The sequence below is a fragment of the Convolutriloba macropyga genome, chromosome 2 (assembly GCF_964194025.1).
Source record: "Convolutriloba macropyga chromosome 2, txConMacr16.3, whole genome shotgun sequence".
Lineage (NCBI taxonomy): Eukaryota > Metazoa > Xenacoelomorpha > Acoela > Convolutidae > Convolutriloba > Convolutriloba macropyga.
The window spans coordinates 3,170,843-3,186,276 of record NC_134469.1 but is presented as its reverse complement, the minus strand read 5'-3'; the positions used below and the strand labels follow the sequence as shown (position 1 = coordinate 3,186,276).

Sequence of the window (15,434 nt, the reverse complement as noted above, 5' to 3'; positions counted from 1 at the left end):
TTTTGTTTTTCTAAATAATTTAATTCTATAAGTGTTTCTAGTTTAGTCATTTTTGATATATTGAAAAATTATAATCATAAAACTAAAATGGATAATAAAAATAGTTTCTCTCTTAACCTAAAAAGATGTTTAGCTTGTAAAAGACGTTGTAATACTATATATGAGTTTATTGATCTGCGAAGCAGGTTCCCTGATCATATTAAGGAACCAAATCATGATGATTTAATAATTTCAACTTATTCTAAATATGTAAAACAGGAAAACTTAAATCCGTGGAAGATAATAAAATTTCTAGAAAATAATAAAAAGATAATAGCTGAAGCTACAATTAAGGAAGACATTATGGGAATATATATGGCTCAGATGATGATTTATAATATACTAACTAGCAACCCTATGGATGTAATGAATTAAATTCATAATTATTTTTTATTTATACAACTCATTATATAATACAATAGCAGCTTCAATTAACTTTCTATCATCATTAATAGTTAGATCTTGAATATTATTAATCAGTAGATCTTTGTCTTTGTCTAGCTCTAGATTTAGTTTTATCGGTGAACCCGATTGGTTTACCACAAGCGGAGCTTGTTCGTGGATCATTTTTATTAAATCTCTTTTGAATAGATATAGATTCTCATCAAGAGCATAGCTAGTAATATTATTCACATAAAATCTTTTATCATCAAAGTTATTTAGACTTCTTTTACTAGTTTTTATTGTGGTCATTTTATCTCCTACTTTTTGTATTCTACATTCATCTACAATTCTTTCTTTATCATCCATTAAGGCATTATAATAGTCTTCATGTTTACCATTGTTCTCTTTCTTTATTCCTTTCTCTTTTGCACAGAAGTGTTTAAAGCTATAGGTCTTTGGTTTTAATACTATGAATTCTTCTATCTCTTTACTTCCTAATTCATGTTTAAATTTGCCTGGTACTTTATTATTGGTTTTGATTGGAACTTCGAGATTGCTTAAGTCCATATATTTATTATCAATACTACCTTCAGTAAAACTTAATACAAAACTATCAGTATCCATATAGTGTAGCATTAGATCTTTAAGTGATGGTTGTAATACATTGTAAAAGAATTCATACATTGTAAAAGAATTCATACAAAGGAGTTTACTAAGTTCTAATACAGTTGAGCCTAAATATATCGGTTTATCATATTGTATTTCCTTTTTATAGAATTCTATTAGAGTATAATTATCATATCTAATTACATCTTTACATGTTGGTTTACTAACAGCTTTAAGTATTTCATAATCATCAGTTAGAATCTTAGCTTCTAAATACTTTAATGGATTCTCACAACTTTTACCAAACAAGGAATTATTCATTAGCTTAAATATATCTTTCTCAGGTTCAGTTTTAGCTTCGGCTCTCATTTTAGTATTAAGCTCAATATAGTCTCTAATAATATAATCTTGTTTAAATTTAATTATTCTATGGACTTTAGTAGCCTTTATACCCATCTTAACAACAAATTTTAACATTCGATAGTGTATTGGATATTCATATTTATTATTCTGATCTAATACTAGTTTATCACTTTTTGATGAAGTTGAAGGTCTTTGTTTGCATCCTAGTTCATTGTTCTCTACTTCTCTTTTATGGGGTAATGATTGGAATTTTGCTGTTTTATCTTTACATTCATTGGTGTATTCTAAATCACAGATAAGCCAATAACCACAATCACTATCATCATCAGTGTTTAACACTTCGTCTATGGTTATGTCACTAAAGCTGAAATCTTTATATGGTAGCTTTTGCATTAGTGCGTAACCATATAAGTTATTAGCATCGATGTACCACAACTTTCTGTTTTCATTTTTGTTTATTTTTCTATTACCAAAAACACCGCATATACCACCTCTCATTGCTCCAATGAAGTCTTTTAGCATTTGTTCATCTTGTATTGTATCTAATTCAACTTCACTTAGTTTTAGAAAACAGTCGAAGCTGTAACCTGGTAGACTAATATAATGTAGAGGATTGAGTTTATATGTATTTATGTTTAACTTAACAAATAGATTGAAGCAGTGCTGTAATATAAATATATCATTTTCCATGTACTCTAATGTTAATTCTTTACCCGTTTTATTACTATTAGAATTATTAAAGCTATCAACATCTGCTTGAGTTGGTAACTTAGTTGTCAGCGATGATCTAAAGTCTTGTATTGATAGATTACCTAATTTATTATTATAGCTATTCTCATCTTTAAAGTATTCATAAGGGTATAATGTTTTACTTTTAACACCATAAATATTTGCCATCTTTTCAAGAGACATTGTCATGAAACTATAACTATCTATAAACTTTAAAACATCAATTCTAAACATTCTGGCTTTACCATTAGTACTAGGTAATATATCAACTCTTCTCTTACTATTATTCTGATTAAATAGCTCATTAAATAATAGATTGAAGTCGTAGCCTTTACCATTATGAAATATTACTGGAATGAAGTTTTGTTGTCTATAGTTTAAGTTGCAAATATTACAAGCTGGGCCTCTATATCTACCAGTTTGGTGGCAGTGATCTCTAACTTTATTAATACAAGGTTTATTACAAATATGACAAATTTTAGTGGTATTATGATACTGTTTATCTTCTTCTGTAAATACCATTGTTTTATTAGATTTAATACTATGAGTTGATTCTATCTCTAATAAATCTTTAACAAAATCTTTAATACAGCTAGAGCCAAAATATGAAACATAGTTAGTATCTAAGTTATAGCCTGTAGCTATAGGTACATGCTCAGATATTTTATATGTGTTATCCCCAATCTTTTGATCTGTTCCTTTCATGTAACATTCAATATCGGCAAAGATAACATTCTTTACTTCTTGTTGTTTATGTTGATTCTTGAATTTGATTTGTTTTAATTTAGGGCATACAATCTTTGGCTTGATTTGTACACAGCATTCATGAGTTTCATATTTATGTTGAGAACTAAACCAATAGGTGCAATTATCACAAAACCAAAACTTTGCGTGTTTAGCATTAGGTCTTTCTAATAACACCTCTATATTTTTAATTAGAGCACAATGGGTCTTCGACCATGTTCCACCATGTTCACCCCAAGTTAGTATTCGAACATTCTTACGATCTTTAACAAAATCTATGCATTTCTCTAATAGCTCTACTTTGGCTGAGCCTGGGATTGGTCTGTAAAACCAAATATTAATATTATACTTATTTTGAATTTTTGTTAAATAATTATGTGCATATTCATTATCTTCCCAGTCATCGACTAGGTTATCAATATATTTATTTTCTCTAGTAGCATTTCTGGCCGCAGGATGCAATGCAGCTGTAATACATAATCGTAGACAGTTAAATTTATTGTTCCTAATATTTAAAATCGCATTTGTTTTATCTTTTAGGTCTAATGGTAGTTCTATATAAGATCCTAATGATGGTTTAGTCCTTTCTATACTTATTTGCATGTCTGTTATTCCAATAAATTCATAATCATATCCACGGCCTTCATATATTTCTTTAACATGATCAAGCCATTGGTTTAGATCTAATCGATGATCTTTAGTCATATATTCATCTGTTCTAAAGTTTATATTAACAGTCTTTTCTTCTTCTGAGTCTCTCTTTTTATATAAACAATTAGCAGTAACTTTATATTTATATGATTTAAATGGTTTGAACTCGTCTAATATGTAATCTACTGGTTCATTAATATCCTTGATTAAACTATTATTAGATTTAGTAATATATAACTGTCTTTGATTAAAGCTAGATTTAATATTATAATTTTCGTCTAAGCTAACGTTTTCTCTCCAATGTTTATTCATATGAGTTTGCAAACCAATCTGATTTTTAAACTTATTGCCGCAAACCCAACATCCGAGATTCTCTGATGGAACTTCAGATTCGGGTTCGGTTTCAGTCTTAGTGTCAGTTTTAGTTCCAGTTTCAGTTCCAGGTCTAACATAGAGTAATCCATCGTCAGAATAAGTGAATTTGTCAAACAACTTCGTTGAACTGCTTCGCAGATCAGAAGCAAACATTTTCTCTAATAGTTCCTTATGTTTAGGATCATAAGATTGATGTTTATATAACTCTTTCTTCGTTTCAAATTCTAGATCACAGATATCACAGAAGTTTATACTCGGGACACTAGTTTTAGTTGAGTGGGACATGGTGTATTTTATTGGGGAAAATTTTATAATTTTTCGACAATATAAAAATGAAATGCAATAACTGCAAAAATAAACCTTGGAAAAAATGTTGTGAAAATTGTAAAGAATTAGAATATAGTTGTTATATATGTAATAGTTTAGTTAAAGTAAAAAATTATATTGGGCATTTAGAGGAACATTATAAAAATCCTGATTTATATATAACTTGTAAGATGTGTAATGTTTATAAACATATTTCTTTCTTTAGATTTAGAAATGCAAAATGTAAGTTGTGTATTTACCTTCATAGATATAGATTCGGTCATACTAGAAATCAATTTAGAGAACACATTTATAAATATAATATCTGCGATGCGGTTATTGATTAAGATTTGAACTATGTTCTAGGGTAATGTTGAAAAGCATTTTGAGTCGAATATTCGAATGAAGTGTAAATACTATTTTTATACAGTTTGTAAAATTTAGATATTTAAGAGGGAAAAGCGTGATTGGTAAATTCACTGATAAAGATTAATTCGCTGATAAAGATTTGAATTGGATTTGTACTCTAAATTAAACAGTGTTAAAAAAAAGCACTTTGAGACGAGTATTCGCACGAAGTGTGAATACGAGTCGAAAAGTGCTTGAAAATACCATTTTTTTCTAATATGAAAAAAATTGGTCCGATTAGGGCAAAAAAAACAGGTGGGGTATTTTTAGGGGTGAAATAGGGGGGTGCTGTGCACGGGGCCCCTTTTCCCCACTACTTCTATCGTGCACATATTTGCGAACGTTAATTCGCAACTGCAAATATGACACCAGCAATTTCGAATATCAAATAGTAAAAAAAACCTAAATAAAAAATAAAAAACATAAAACATTTGCCTTTTAGCTCTGGAAAATTTTGTTTTCTTCAACAATAATATGTAATTATCAAGAGCGATAGAATTTTTCAACAATCAAGCATTTGTTTTTTGTATTTTTTTTTGCACATTTTTATAAGCAAACTATACCAAATGACACTAAAATATAAAACATACCCGGCAGATTGCCGGAAAATAGCCGCCGTTGATTCCAATAAGCATGATTGGGATTGAAAGAATAGAAGATATTGAAAAAAAAAAGATTTTTGTACAAAAACATTTTTTAAGTCCGATTTATTTTGATGGCATTTCGTAGTTGAAGATAACGTACTTCTGTTTCTTAGAGAGAGGCTACAGGGGCTAATATCAATACCAATAAGCATTAGAGATGGTAACTAAGACTTATAGGAACGACGTTCAAATAGCGGGCATCTAAAATTGGGCTTTATGGGTTTATCCCGTTTCTTCTTCTGACTTCAATTTTTTTATACTGACTCTGTTCATTTTGAATTGCTTTGCTGAGCAACTGATGTTCAAAATCACTTTTAGCAGAATGAGAGAAGAGAGAAACTAGTCTAGAGAAGTCAAAAAGATATCACGCAAAATGTTGAAAAAGCGGCAAAATGAGGTAAAGCGAAAATTTTTTTATTCGACGAAGTAAAAAAAAAAAAATAGGAGCGCTATAATAGCCGGCTGAGAAGATGAGGCGGCTATTAAACACATCTGGGTAATTATTTTCCACTCCATGTTCCAATCGTTCTGTTATAATTTCCGAAAAAAACGGGAAAAACATTTTCGTCAAACTCTCCAATCACACAAAAATATCGTTTCCCGCCTACTTGTGATTTTTTGAGGAGTTTTTAACCCTCGATAGCCATCCTATCTTGCATTTGAACATTTGGGGATACTCAATTGAGGATTTTCAATTCAAGCCAGCCCACTTGTGATTTATTGAGGTATTTCACCTGCAAGTGTCGGATAGTTTCGAATACATGTCAGTCATCATCTCAATCTCTAACTTCTGCATAGTTTCAGCAACTTCTATCTCAGTCTGTCCGCTACCCGAGGACTGCTGCGGTTTGGATCTGGAAAACATGTTCATCGCTGGAATCGACGCTGAGTGGTATGGCCACTCACTCCGACAAGCAATTTGAATCAAACGTCCAAACAAAACAAAGGGTTCATTCACACTATTTGTGCTACATGATCAACATTTCACCTGAAAAAGATGCCTAACTAGCTCGGCGTTTGATTCCAGCTCACGATCCCCCCCCCAGTATTCAGCCGTGCTCAAGGCAAGATACAGTACCATAGATTCTAATTTCAATAGAGGGACTGAAGTGTTCATCGTTAATTCAATTGCTCTTTACTCTAAAGCAAAAGTTCCCAGTTTAAAACTTTAAAAATCAGCCATGTTAAATTCAATCACGCAAAGATTGCGAAAAACTTTCAATGAGTTTGACAATCTGTATTTGCAGTCGTGAAGAGCTATAGCTAATTCTAACTAGGAAATCCTTGTCAATGATAGCTGACAGATAAAACATAACCGACTAACGTAGGGGCAAATTGCTCTCAAACGACCGGTGAGCGGTTGGCTTCGTCAGTAGCTAACCATGGTTAGTGAGGCTAGCTTTAGCTTAATTGAACGGGCATGAGGTGAGGGCAATAGATGATATCACGTCACATAACAGCAGCTGAAATGCGGTATCAACAAAAGAGTTAAGGAAAGAGAGATAGAGTGTGCGAGAGAAAAAACGTGAACGAGACGGAAAGAAAACCTAGCCGACAGAGAGAGAGAGAGAGAGAGAGAGAGAGACAACTAGGAAAATTTTCGATGATGACATTTGACTCAACAACTTCTGGTTTTCTACTCTTGTTAGTAATTAAATCATATAAGAACCTAAAAGTGCAAAATTCGAAAGAAAAGTTTAGACATTTCGCAGTGAAAAAATTTTTTGCCTCTGGAGTTGTTCTGTCATGTAACCCATCTGCAAGACTTAAGTTTCGTAAGCTGGCAATGGTCGTTTAACACAGAAAAGGACAAAAAATTCAAAGATTTTAAAAGCAATAGCAAATTTTAAGAAAATCTTTTTAATGATCGTTATGTTATATTAATATCTTCAGAACCATTTCACTGTCTCAAGAAACTATCCAGTATCCCGATTTCAAGCCTTATATAGTTTCACTGGCTCAAAGTTTTATTAACTTGGAACAAGAAAATATAAACTTTATCAAAAAATTGCTTAAACTCGAGTCATCAAATTATTGATAATCATTCCATTAACTCCAGAAGCTATGCAGCAGCGTATTACCGAACCTCGGAGTAGGCCCCTGGTGCCGTAAAAATAAAAAGAAAACAATGGAAAAAAATTAAAAATTGCAAACATATTTTTTTAAAATTGATTGAACTCGTGACATTAAAATCTTGAAAACCATTCCAATACATCAAAAAATTATGTAATCACCTATTATTGAACCCTAGAGGAGGTTCCTTGGCACTTCAGGCTGGAGAAATAAAAAATGAAACGACTTCAGAAAACTTGAAAATAGCAAATATTTTTAAAAATTATTCCATTGCATCTGGAAACTATGCAGAAACCTACTAACAAAACCTTAGATGAGGTTCCTTGCATCTCGAGGATAGAGAAACATATTCTTAACAAAATTGGAAAATGCAAATTTTATTTTAAAAAATTGCTAAAATTTGTTATATTAAAGAGTAGAAGACTATTTCATGGCCATCAAAAACTTTTCAGTAACTTATTATCAAACTGTTATGGAGGTTTTATGGCCCCTGGATTTGGAAAAATTTGAATGACAGTGTCAAGAAAAATAAATTGCAAAAACAAAAGTTTTGTCAAAAAATGATAAAATTTGTGATGTTAGAAAGTTGAAAACCTTTCCATTAGCACTAGAAACTACGCAGTAATCTATTATCAAACCCCAGAGGAGGTTCCTTGACAGCTAGGGATGAAAAACCTCAAAAAACGACAAAAATTTTCAAAAATCAAAAAAATTGTTTAAATTAATATAAATTTGCGTATTTTATAGCTCTTAAAATTATCAAAAAAGTACTTATGTCTTGCAAAAGTACTTAATCAACTTTCATCAGCCTCTATTTTAGACTGATTCACCAAAAAATTCGAAAATAGACGGTTTAAAAACTATCAAAACGTCAGGTCTTCACGCTTCGAAATTTTAATTATGCAGAAGTGAAATGGTTCCCAAATATTTATCTATTATCAAACCCTACGGAGTAATCTATTATCAAACTCTAGAGGAGGTTCTTGACACCTAGGGCTGAAAAAACTTTAAAAATGACAAAAATTTGTAAAAGCTTGAAAAAATTGTGGAACTATTACAAATTTGCGTGTTTTTGTTTGGATTACCACAACATATAGCTCCTAAAATTGCCATTATAAGAACTTATGTCATGCAAACGAGCTTTATCTCGGTTTTAGACTGGTTCAACGAAAAATTCAAAAATGATCATAAAAAAGAAAAATTGCACCATTTTGGGCTCGAAAACTCCCAAAAAAGACCTTTTAACCTTAAACTCTGGAATTCCCGGCAGCTTCATCACACTAAGCACTTTGAGGAACACTAAACACGGCTAAGGTCCTCTAATTAATCTTAATACCCGCTGTGCGCTGCCTGTTTATCTCGTTTTTAAGGACAAAAAGTCAAATGGGTCACACAAAAAAATCAGTCAAGAGATTAATTGGAAATAAAATATAGCAGAAAAAAAGATCGGAATAAACTAAAATCGGACGATTTGCTCTCAAAAGACTGGCGAGGCAAACAATTTAGAAGGGCGCACAGGCTGGAGAAAAAACTGGCCAGGGAGGAATCATGAGTTCATGGTGCACATAACATTGAGGAATATCTTTCAAGCAACTGTTTGAGGCATTTGTCTCCTTCTGATAAGAACCCAAGGCAAATTAAAGCGTTGTCAATATATTGTATTAGGAACACATTTCTTCAAGTAAAACTTTATGCTCGAACGAAGGAGCAAATATCCTGTTCTGCTATACCTTAGCCAATTTTAGTCCAATCAGATTCAGTTTTCACTGTCAGCTACTCAGCTCATGTCAATTCATAAGTGCAAGCCAAAAAGGAACACAAAGATACTTGCCGATTCAGTAAAAAAAAGTTAACGAATAAGAAGCTCCGATTTGAAGCCAAATTTCGAAAAAAAAGCAATGATGGCTTCTACAAGTAGAAACTGGTTTAAAAACTATCAACACGTCAGGGCATCACACTTTGAAATTTTTATTATGCAAAGTGAAATGGTTCCTAAATAAAGAGAAAAAATGGGAAAGAATTTGAAGCAGACTTTTCGTCAGATGACTTCACCTGTTCTTCTAGTTTTCAGAATTTAACTCAAAAGTTGTTAAGGCTCAAACTTGATTTACAGTCTCCGCTAACAATAAAATTCCCAGATTTCTTAGCTCTATCGAGAAAAAACCCAACCCAGGGAAGAGAAAAAACCCAACCCAGCCCATTTTACTCAACGCTTGGACCGCGTTGAGTGAAATTGGACCGTGCTTTACCAGTGGATGATTTAACTGAGGGACCTGAACCAATGTTGATAGGACAGCGAAATAACGGCTTCGTTGCACTTGTTCCCAAATTTTGTGGCAAATTCCCACAAAAGGAGTTCAGTTTCTTCAAATTTATACTAAGAGCGCAGAAATAAACAAGTGAAACGCGACAAGGAAAATTAAATATTGAAACGTCAAATCTGTCAAATAAAATGTTGGCCAAAAACGAAAAACAAACGGACAATTGCAACAAATTTCGTCTGAGGGCATTAATAAAGGTAAACAATCCGGTCAGTAGTAAACCTTCATCATTTAATTTTAGCTGCGTTAAGAAGTGAATGAGAAAGAAAGGCACTTAAGTCAGCAGGGCAGCTCAAGAAATCACAATCTAGAAATTCCTTTGCAAAGTCAAATCGAAAAAGAAACTTTTACACGGAAAACTTTGCAGACACACCAACACTAATCCCACAGACAACAAAGTCAAGTTATAAAAGCTAAAAGCATCCAATTTAGTGCATTTATGCACGATTAGAATGCACAACGACAGGCCACCAAAAAGGGAAAAAGAGAAAATAGCAATCGACGCTCCACACGTGATTAATAAATTTTGAAAACTACCCCTCTAGTTCGTCACTCTTCAATTCTTTTGTCATTGAAATCACCTCTCAAATTTGACTTCACCTCCGATTGAAGTGAAAAACTAACAAAATGTGAATGTTTGCGGATGTAAGCTGAAACAACAACTATGAAAATGGACCAATACTAGATTTGAACAAGCATCTCTATTGCAAGCTTAGTGTAGCATCCATTCAACCCAATTGTCTTAAACTCTCGAACTTGCTTGTTTCTTTTAACCCCTTCTATTGTTCTTTCTTGTTATTCCAGGCTTCATTCTCTAGCCGATTATACATTTAACAAGTTCTTCTAGTCCAACTTATCACACACGATTAATTTAAGGCTATTTGACTACTCATTGACTACGAAAAAAGACGAGCACCAATATAATCCAAATCCAATGAGATTAAACATAACCGACTAACGTTGGGCGAATTGCTCTCAAACGACCGGCGGGCGATTGGCTTCGTCAGTAGCTAGTCACGGTTTAGTGAGGCTAGCTTTAGATTAATTGAAGGGGCGTAAGGTGAGCGCAGCGGGGGTGAATAAGTGGATTGGGGGAACATATATGGGCGCGGCGGTTGGGGGTGTGGGATCAATTTCTAAAAACCGCCCTTCACACCAAAAGTCTCCAAAACAGTTTCTGTTAATCGCATACTTGAAGAGTAGTGTGCTGAACGGCTCTGAGAGAACTTAATGCAAACTGGGTACTACCTCTTTATCCCGTTTCTGAAGACGAAAGTCAAATGGGTCAGACGAAAAATTGGCCGAGCAAAAAATTGCATAAAAAAGAAACGGGATATATTTGCTACAAATTGCTTTTGAGAGTAATTAACAAACTAAAAAATACCTGTTCAGTTATGTATGATAAATAACATTTCTACTATACCTGATTGTTAATGAGGATCAGAGATGATGACATTACGCCACATAACAGCAGCTGAAGTGCGGCATCAACAGAGGGAGAGAGAGAGAGAGAGAGAGAGAGAGACAAGATAAAGCGTGAACGAGAAAGAGGAAACAAACCCAAACCGACAGAGAGAGAGAAAAAAAGATAAAGGAATATTTTCCATGATGGGATTCGCATCTGCAACTTCTAGTTTTGTAGCCTTGTCAGTAAATAAATCATCTAGAAAAAAACTGAAAAAGGCAAATTTAACAGTTTTCAACTTAGCAGTTAAAAAAGAAGTTCAAAACCATTTTTGCCTCACAACTTCTGTCAAGAGACACAAAAATTTTCGTTGGCCAGTAATGGGCGATAAACTCAGAAACGGACAAAAAATATGAAAAATTTTGGAAACAAATGCAGTTTTTTCAAAACCTTGCTAAAATCGTGATAATAAAATCTTCAAAACCATTTTCATTCTCTCAAGAGGATATCCAGTATCCCTGTTTCAAGCCTGAAATAGTTTCACTGGCTCATAAAGATCCATACACTTGGAACATGATAAAAATTTTCCAAAAATTTTATCCAAAAATTACTAAAACTCGAGTCATAAAAAATATTGATCACTATCCCATTAACTCTAGAAACTATGCAGCAGCCTCTTCTCAAACATTGGGAGGAGATTCCAGGTCCCCTGGAGCCGGAAAAAATACAAACATAAAAAAATTTAAAATAATTTAAGAAATTGCATAAATTCGTGGTATTAAAATATTAACGTATTAAAATATTAAATTTAAGTTTTTAACAAATTCGAGGGGAAATTCCGTGGCTCTTGAGGTTAGAGAGCCTAGAAAATGACAATTAATTTCAAAAACCTTAAAAATTGCAAGATTTATAAAAAGAATTGCTAAAACTTGCTGGAATTCCCAATCAAACTGTTTTGTAAAAAATTCTCCATTCAAACCAATTACGGGCCAATGTCTTCTAAAATCGCTTCTTTGATATTAGGAGCAAATCGAAAAATTAAGCTTACTCGAAAATGCAAATGATTGTAGAATAGACTCAGAAGCAATTTGTTTAACTAGACAGCTGCTGATTAAATACGGAATTGCAAAGAACGGCCCTTGACAATATTACTTAACGGCACTCATCTCAAGAGGATATCCAGTATCCCTGTTTCAAGCCTGAAATAGTTTCACTGGCTCATAAAGATCCATACACTTGGAACATGATAAAAATTTTCCAAAAATTTTATCCAAAAATTACTAAAACTCGAGTCATAAAAAATATTGATCACTATCCCATTAACTCTAGAAACTATGCAGCAGCCTCTTCTCAAACATTGAGAGGAGATTCCAGGTCCCCTGGTGCCGGAAAAAATACAAACATAAAAAAATTTAAAATAATTTAAGAAATTGCATAAATTCGAGGTATTAAAATATTAACGTATTAAAATATTAAATTTAAGTTAATATCAAATCCGAGGGGAAATTCCGTGGCTCTTGAGGCTAGAGAGCCTAGAAAATGACAATTAATTTCAAAAAAACTAAAAAATTGCAAGATTTATAAAAAAGAATTGCTAAAACTTGCTGGAATTCCCAATCAAACTGTTTTGTAAAAAATTCTCCATTCAAAACAATTACGGGCCAATGTCTTCCAAAATCGCTTCTTTGATATTAGGAGCAAATCGAAAAACTTAGCTTACTCGAAAATGCAAATGATTGTAGAATAGACTCAGAAGCACTTTGTTTAACTAGACAGCTGCTGATTAAATACGGAATCGCAAAGAACGGCCCTTGACAATATTACTTAACGGCACACGTGCCCCTTGGGTGAATAGATTACTTAGAGACTGGGAAGGCTCTACCATAACTGCACAGCGCTTAATGCTCTGAGGATTTACAATTTTATCCCATTTGTCCACAATAAAATTCACGACAATTTGGCGGTCAAACGCAAAATTTATGGTACAAAAAATGCATAAAATAACTAAATGCTACACTAAATTAATTGCTACAGATTTTGCTTGAGAGCAATTAAAAAAAGAGCCCAAAAAATTCTCCCATTCAGTGAGTTCGAATTTTGACAATAAACTGCTTCAATTTAAGAGCGCGTTTTGAATTTATTTCTTGATACCAAAAATATAATTATTTGCAATTTGCGCCCAAAAAGAGACATCCTGATGATACAAAAGGTTATTGTATCCTAAGCACCTGTTTTATTGCAAGAGATTTCATTGGAACGACGGCAAACAAGTCATCCGCAAATTTTGTAAACTGACATTCAGATTCGCAACCCGAATCTACGCCAGCTATATTATGATATGATAGAGGTTATGAGACCAATGAAATTCTAGTAAAAGAAAGTTTGTTAAGGGAAAATAAATTAATCTGGTTTGTGCCTTGAAAGTAAATAAATCCATCAATTTATACTGTACAATTTAAAATTAACAGCTAATTTCATTAAATATCCACAATTACATTGTAACTTAGACCTGTTAAAAGCGCCATTTTTACAACTCATTAGTGAAGCTGCGTAGAGTTTTTTGTTGATATGTAGAAAATATTTGAATCTGCAGTGATATGATATTTGTAGGAGATAGAACTGCAACGTTTCCTAGATAGGAATATTCGGAAAAGAACAGAAATGTGGGAAATGAACTTTATACACACTAATTGAGAGAAAATGAGAGAACAACAAAGCGGTATGGAATTTTAAGTGTTCACATTGAAACAATTTGAAATTTTAAGCTAAGCAAGGAAGTTTTCAACACTGACCGAAACTATCCAAGATGTGAAATTGTAATTACATTTTATTCCGTTCGAATGGGTCCGATAGGCTCTTTAGTTCGAAATGATCCGATAAATTTGAGATGTTCTGTTTAGAATTTCTTGAATGTCGTAAGCACAATTACAAAAATAATCTGCAGTACGTGAAATAAGGACAAACTCAAGCACAGATGAACAATCAACACAATAGGAACGTTCTTTTTAATAAATTTGTAATTTTTTAATTTGGAACAGTTAAGCTCGTTCTCTAATTCATCAATATCATTGCAAAAAATTCCAGAAATAATACAAAGCGTTTCCCTGTGAGACCATACTGCTGTAAAGACATTTTCTCGACAATTTTATTGTCAACAATTTGACATCATTGTATATTCGGTTTGTTCACGCGTTCTTTTCGATATCATACAGCTAAAAGAAGTAATCTTTTTTCGTTAGACAACTGAATCCGATTCCATTCTAGTCAAAAGAACAACTCAGCTTTCTACAAAGTTGATGTCTTTGCAGTAGTACTTCTAAATTCTTCCAGCGAACATGATTTTTCGATTCATTTCATCCATCGTTATTTACAAGTCAATTGAATTAGTATCTTCTCTTCAATTCGTCAAATTGCATTACAAAAGGGCCATGAAATTTTGTCGACATTCAAACTAGCATCACAAGACATGTTGTTTCGACGGAGCATACCAATACTCCAGCATTTAAATCGGATTCTCTGCCTTCCAATATAACACTTCAACTAAATAGTCGATTCGCTCAGGCAATAATAGTCCAATAAAGTCAAATTCAACAACTATAGTCACCGTCGTTCTATGTTTTGCCTCGTATTTAATCCATCGATTCTTAATTTGATGGTTAATTTGAATCCTCTGTTGCAAAATATTATTGTAACTGAATCATTTCAACAATTCAACAAATAAAATGCCAGTAAAAAGAAGTAATATCATCACTTTTGACAATGGCCACCAACGTTACTCTAAGACATTTTGACGGTTTAGTTCCGCTTTTACAAACAGTGACATGCGCTTTATGCCAATTTGACCACATAATTGCCTGGGAATGCCCCACAGAGCTGTTTGTTCTTCTCGGGGTACCCAATGAACCAGCCATCGTCGCATTTCTCAGTCACAAATACTATATCTCCCTCTTCGAGACGCAACTCATCGTGACTAGAGGGCTCGTAGTTGAACTTCACCCGGTATCTGAAATTGTCAACATAATTTCTTCAATCACGAAGCTTATGAATAGGTGGGCGGTAGTGGCGCGGAGGGGGGGGGGGGGGCTGCGTTACTGAGGGGGGTCAAACTTTTAAGATTAAGAACCGCCTTTCACACCATAAAATTGTCTCGTCAAAACAGTTTTGGTGAATCGCATACTTAGAGACTAGTAAAGCGTAGAGCTCTAAGAGTGCTGCTCAGCCACTCAAAACCCTCCGTTTGTGGGCTTTATACCGTTTTTGAGGACGGAAAGTCAAATCGGTCATGCGAAAAATCTTGTAGAAGATCACAGGACTAATTTAATTGCTAAACTTCCTTTGAGAGCAATTAAAAAGCCATTGAAGTGGCGCAAGCAGCATGCAATCCTT

General features: G+C 33.3%; 2 protein-coding genes across 8 annotated transcripts in view; both read right to left on the bottom strand.

Annotated features, from left to right (window-relative positions):
- Nucleotides 1–6,243, bottom strand: part of LOC142355702 (mitochondrial import inner membrane translocase subunit Tim10-like) — a 42,945-nt gene extending 36,702 nt beyond the window's left edge. For all 4 annotated transcript variants that reach the window (XM_075407802.1, XM_075407794.1, XM_075407784.1 and 1 more), the window contains exon 1: nucleotides 5,984–6,243. In XM_075407802.1, coding sequence (XP_075263917.1) covers nucleotides 5,984–6,120 — 137 coding nt within the window. In that variant the 5' untranslated portion in view covers nucleotides 6,121–6,243. The remainder of the gene's footprint in view (nucleotides 1–5,983) is intronic.
- A 7,186-nt stretch (nucleotides 6,244–13,429) lies between these two features.
- Nucleotides 13,430–15,434, bottom strand: part of LOC142355662 (uncharacterized) — a 62,090-nt gene continuing 60,085 nt past the window's right edge. For all 4 annotated transcript variants that reach the window (XM_075407766.1, XM_075407745.1, XM_075407753.1 and 1 more), the window contains one exon: nucleotides 13,430–15,051. In XM_075407766.1, coding sequence (XP_075263881.1) covers nucleotides 14,877–15,051 — 175 coding nt within the window. In that variant the 3' untranslated portion in view covers nucleotides 13,430–14,876. The remainder of the gene's footprint in view (nucleotides 15,052–15,434) is intronic.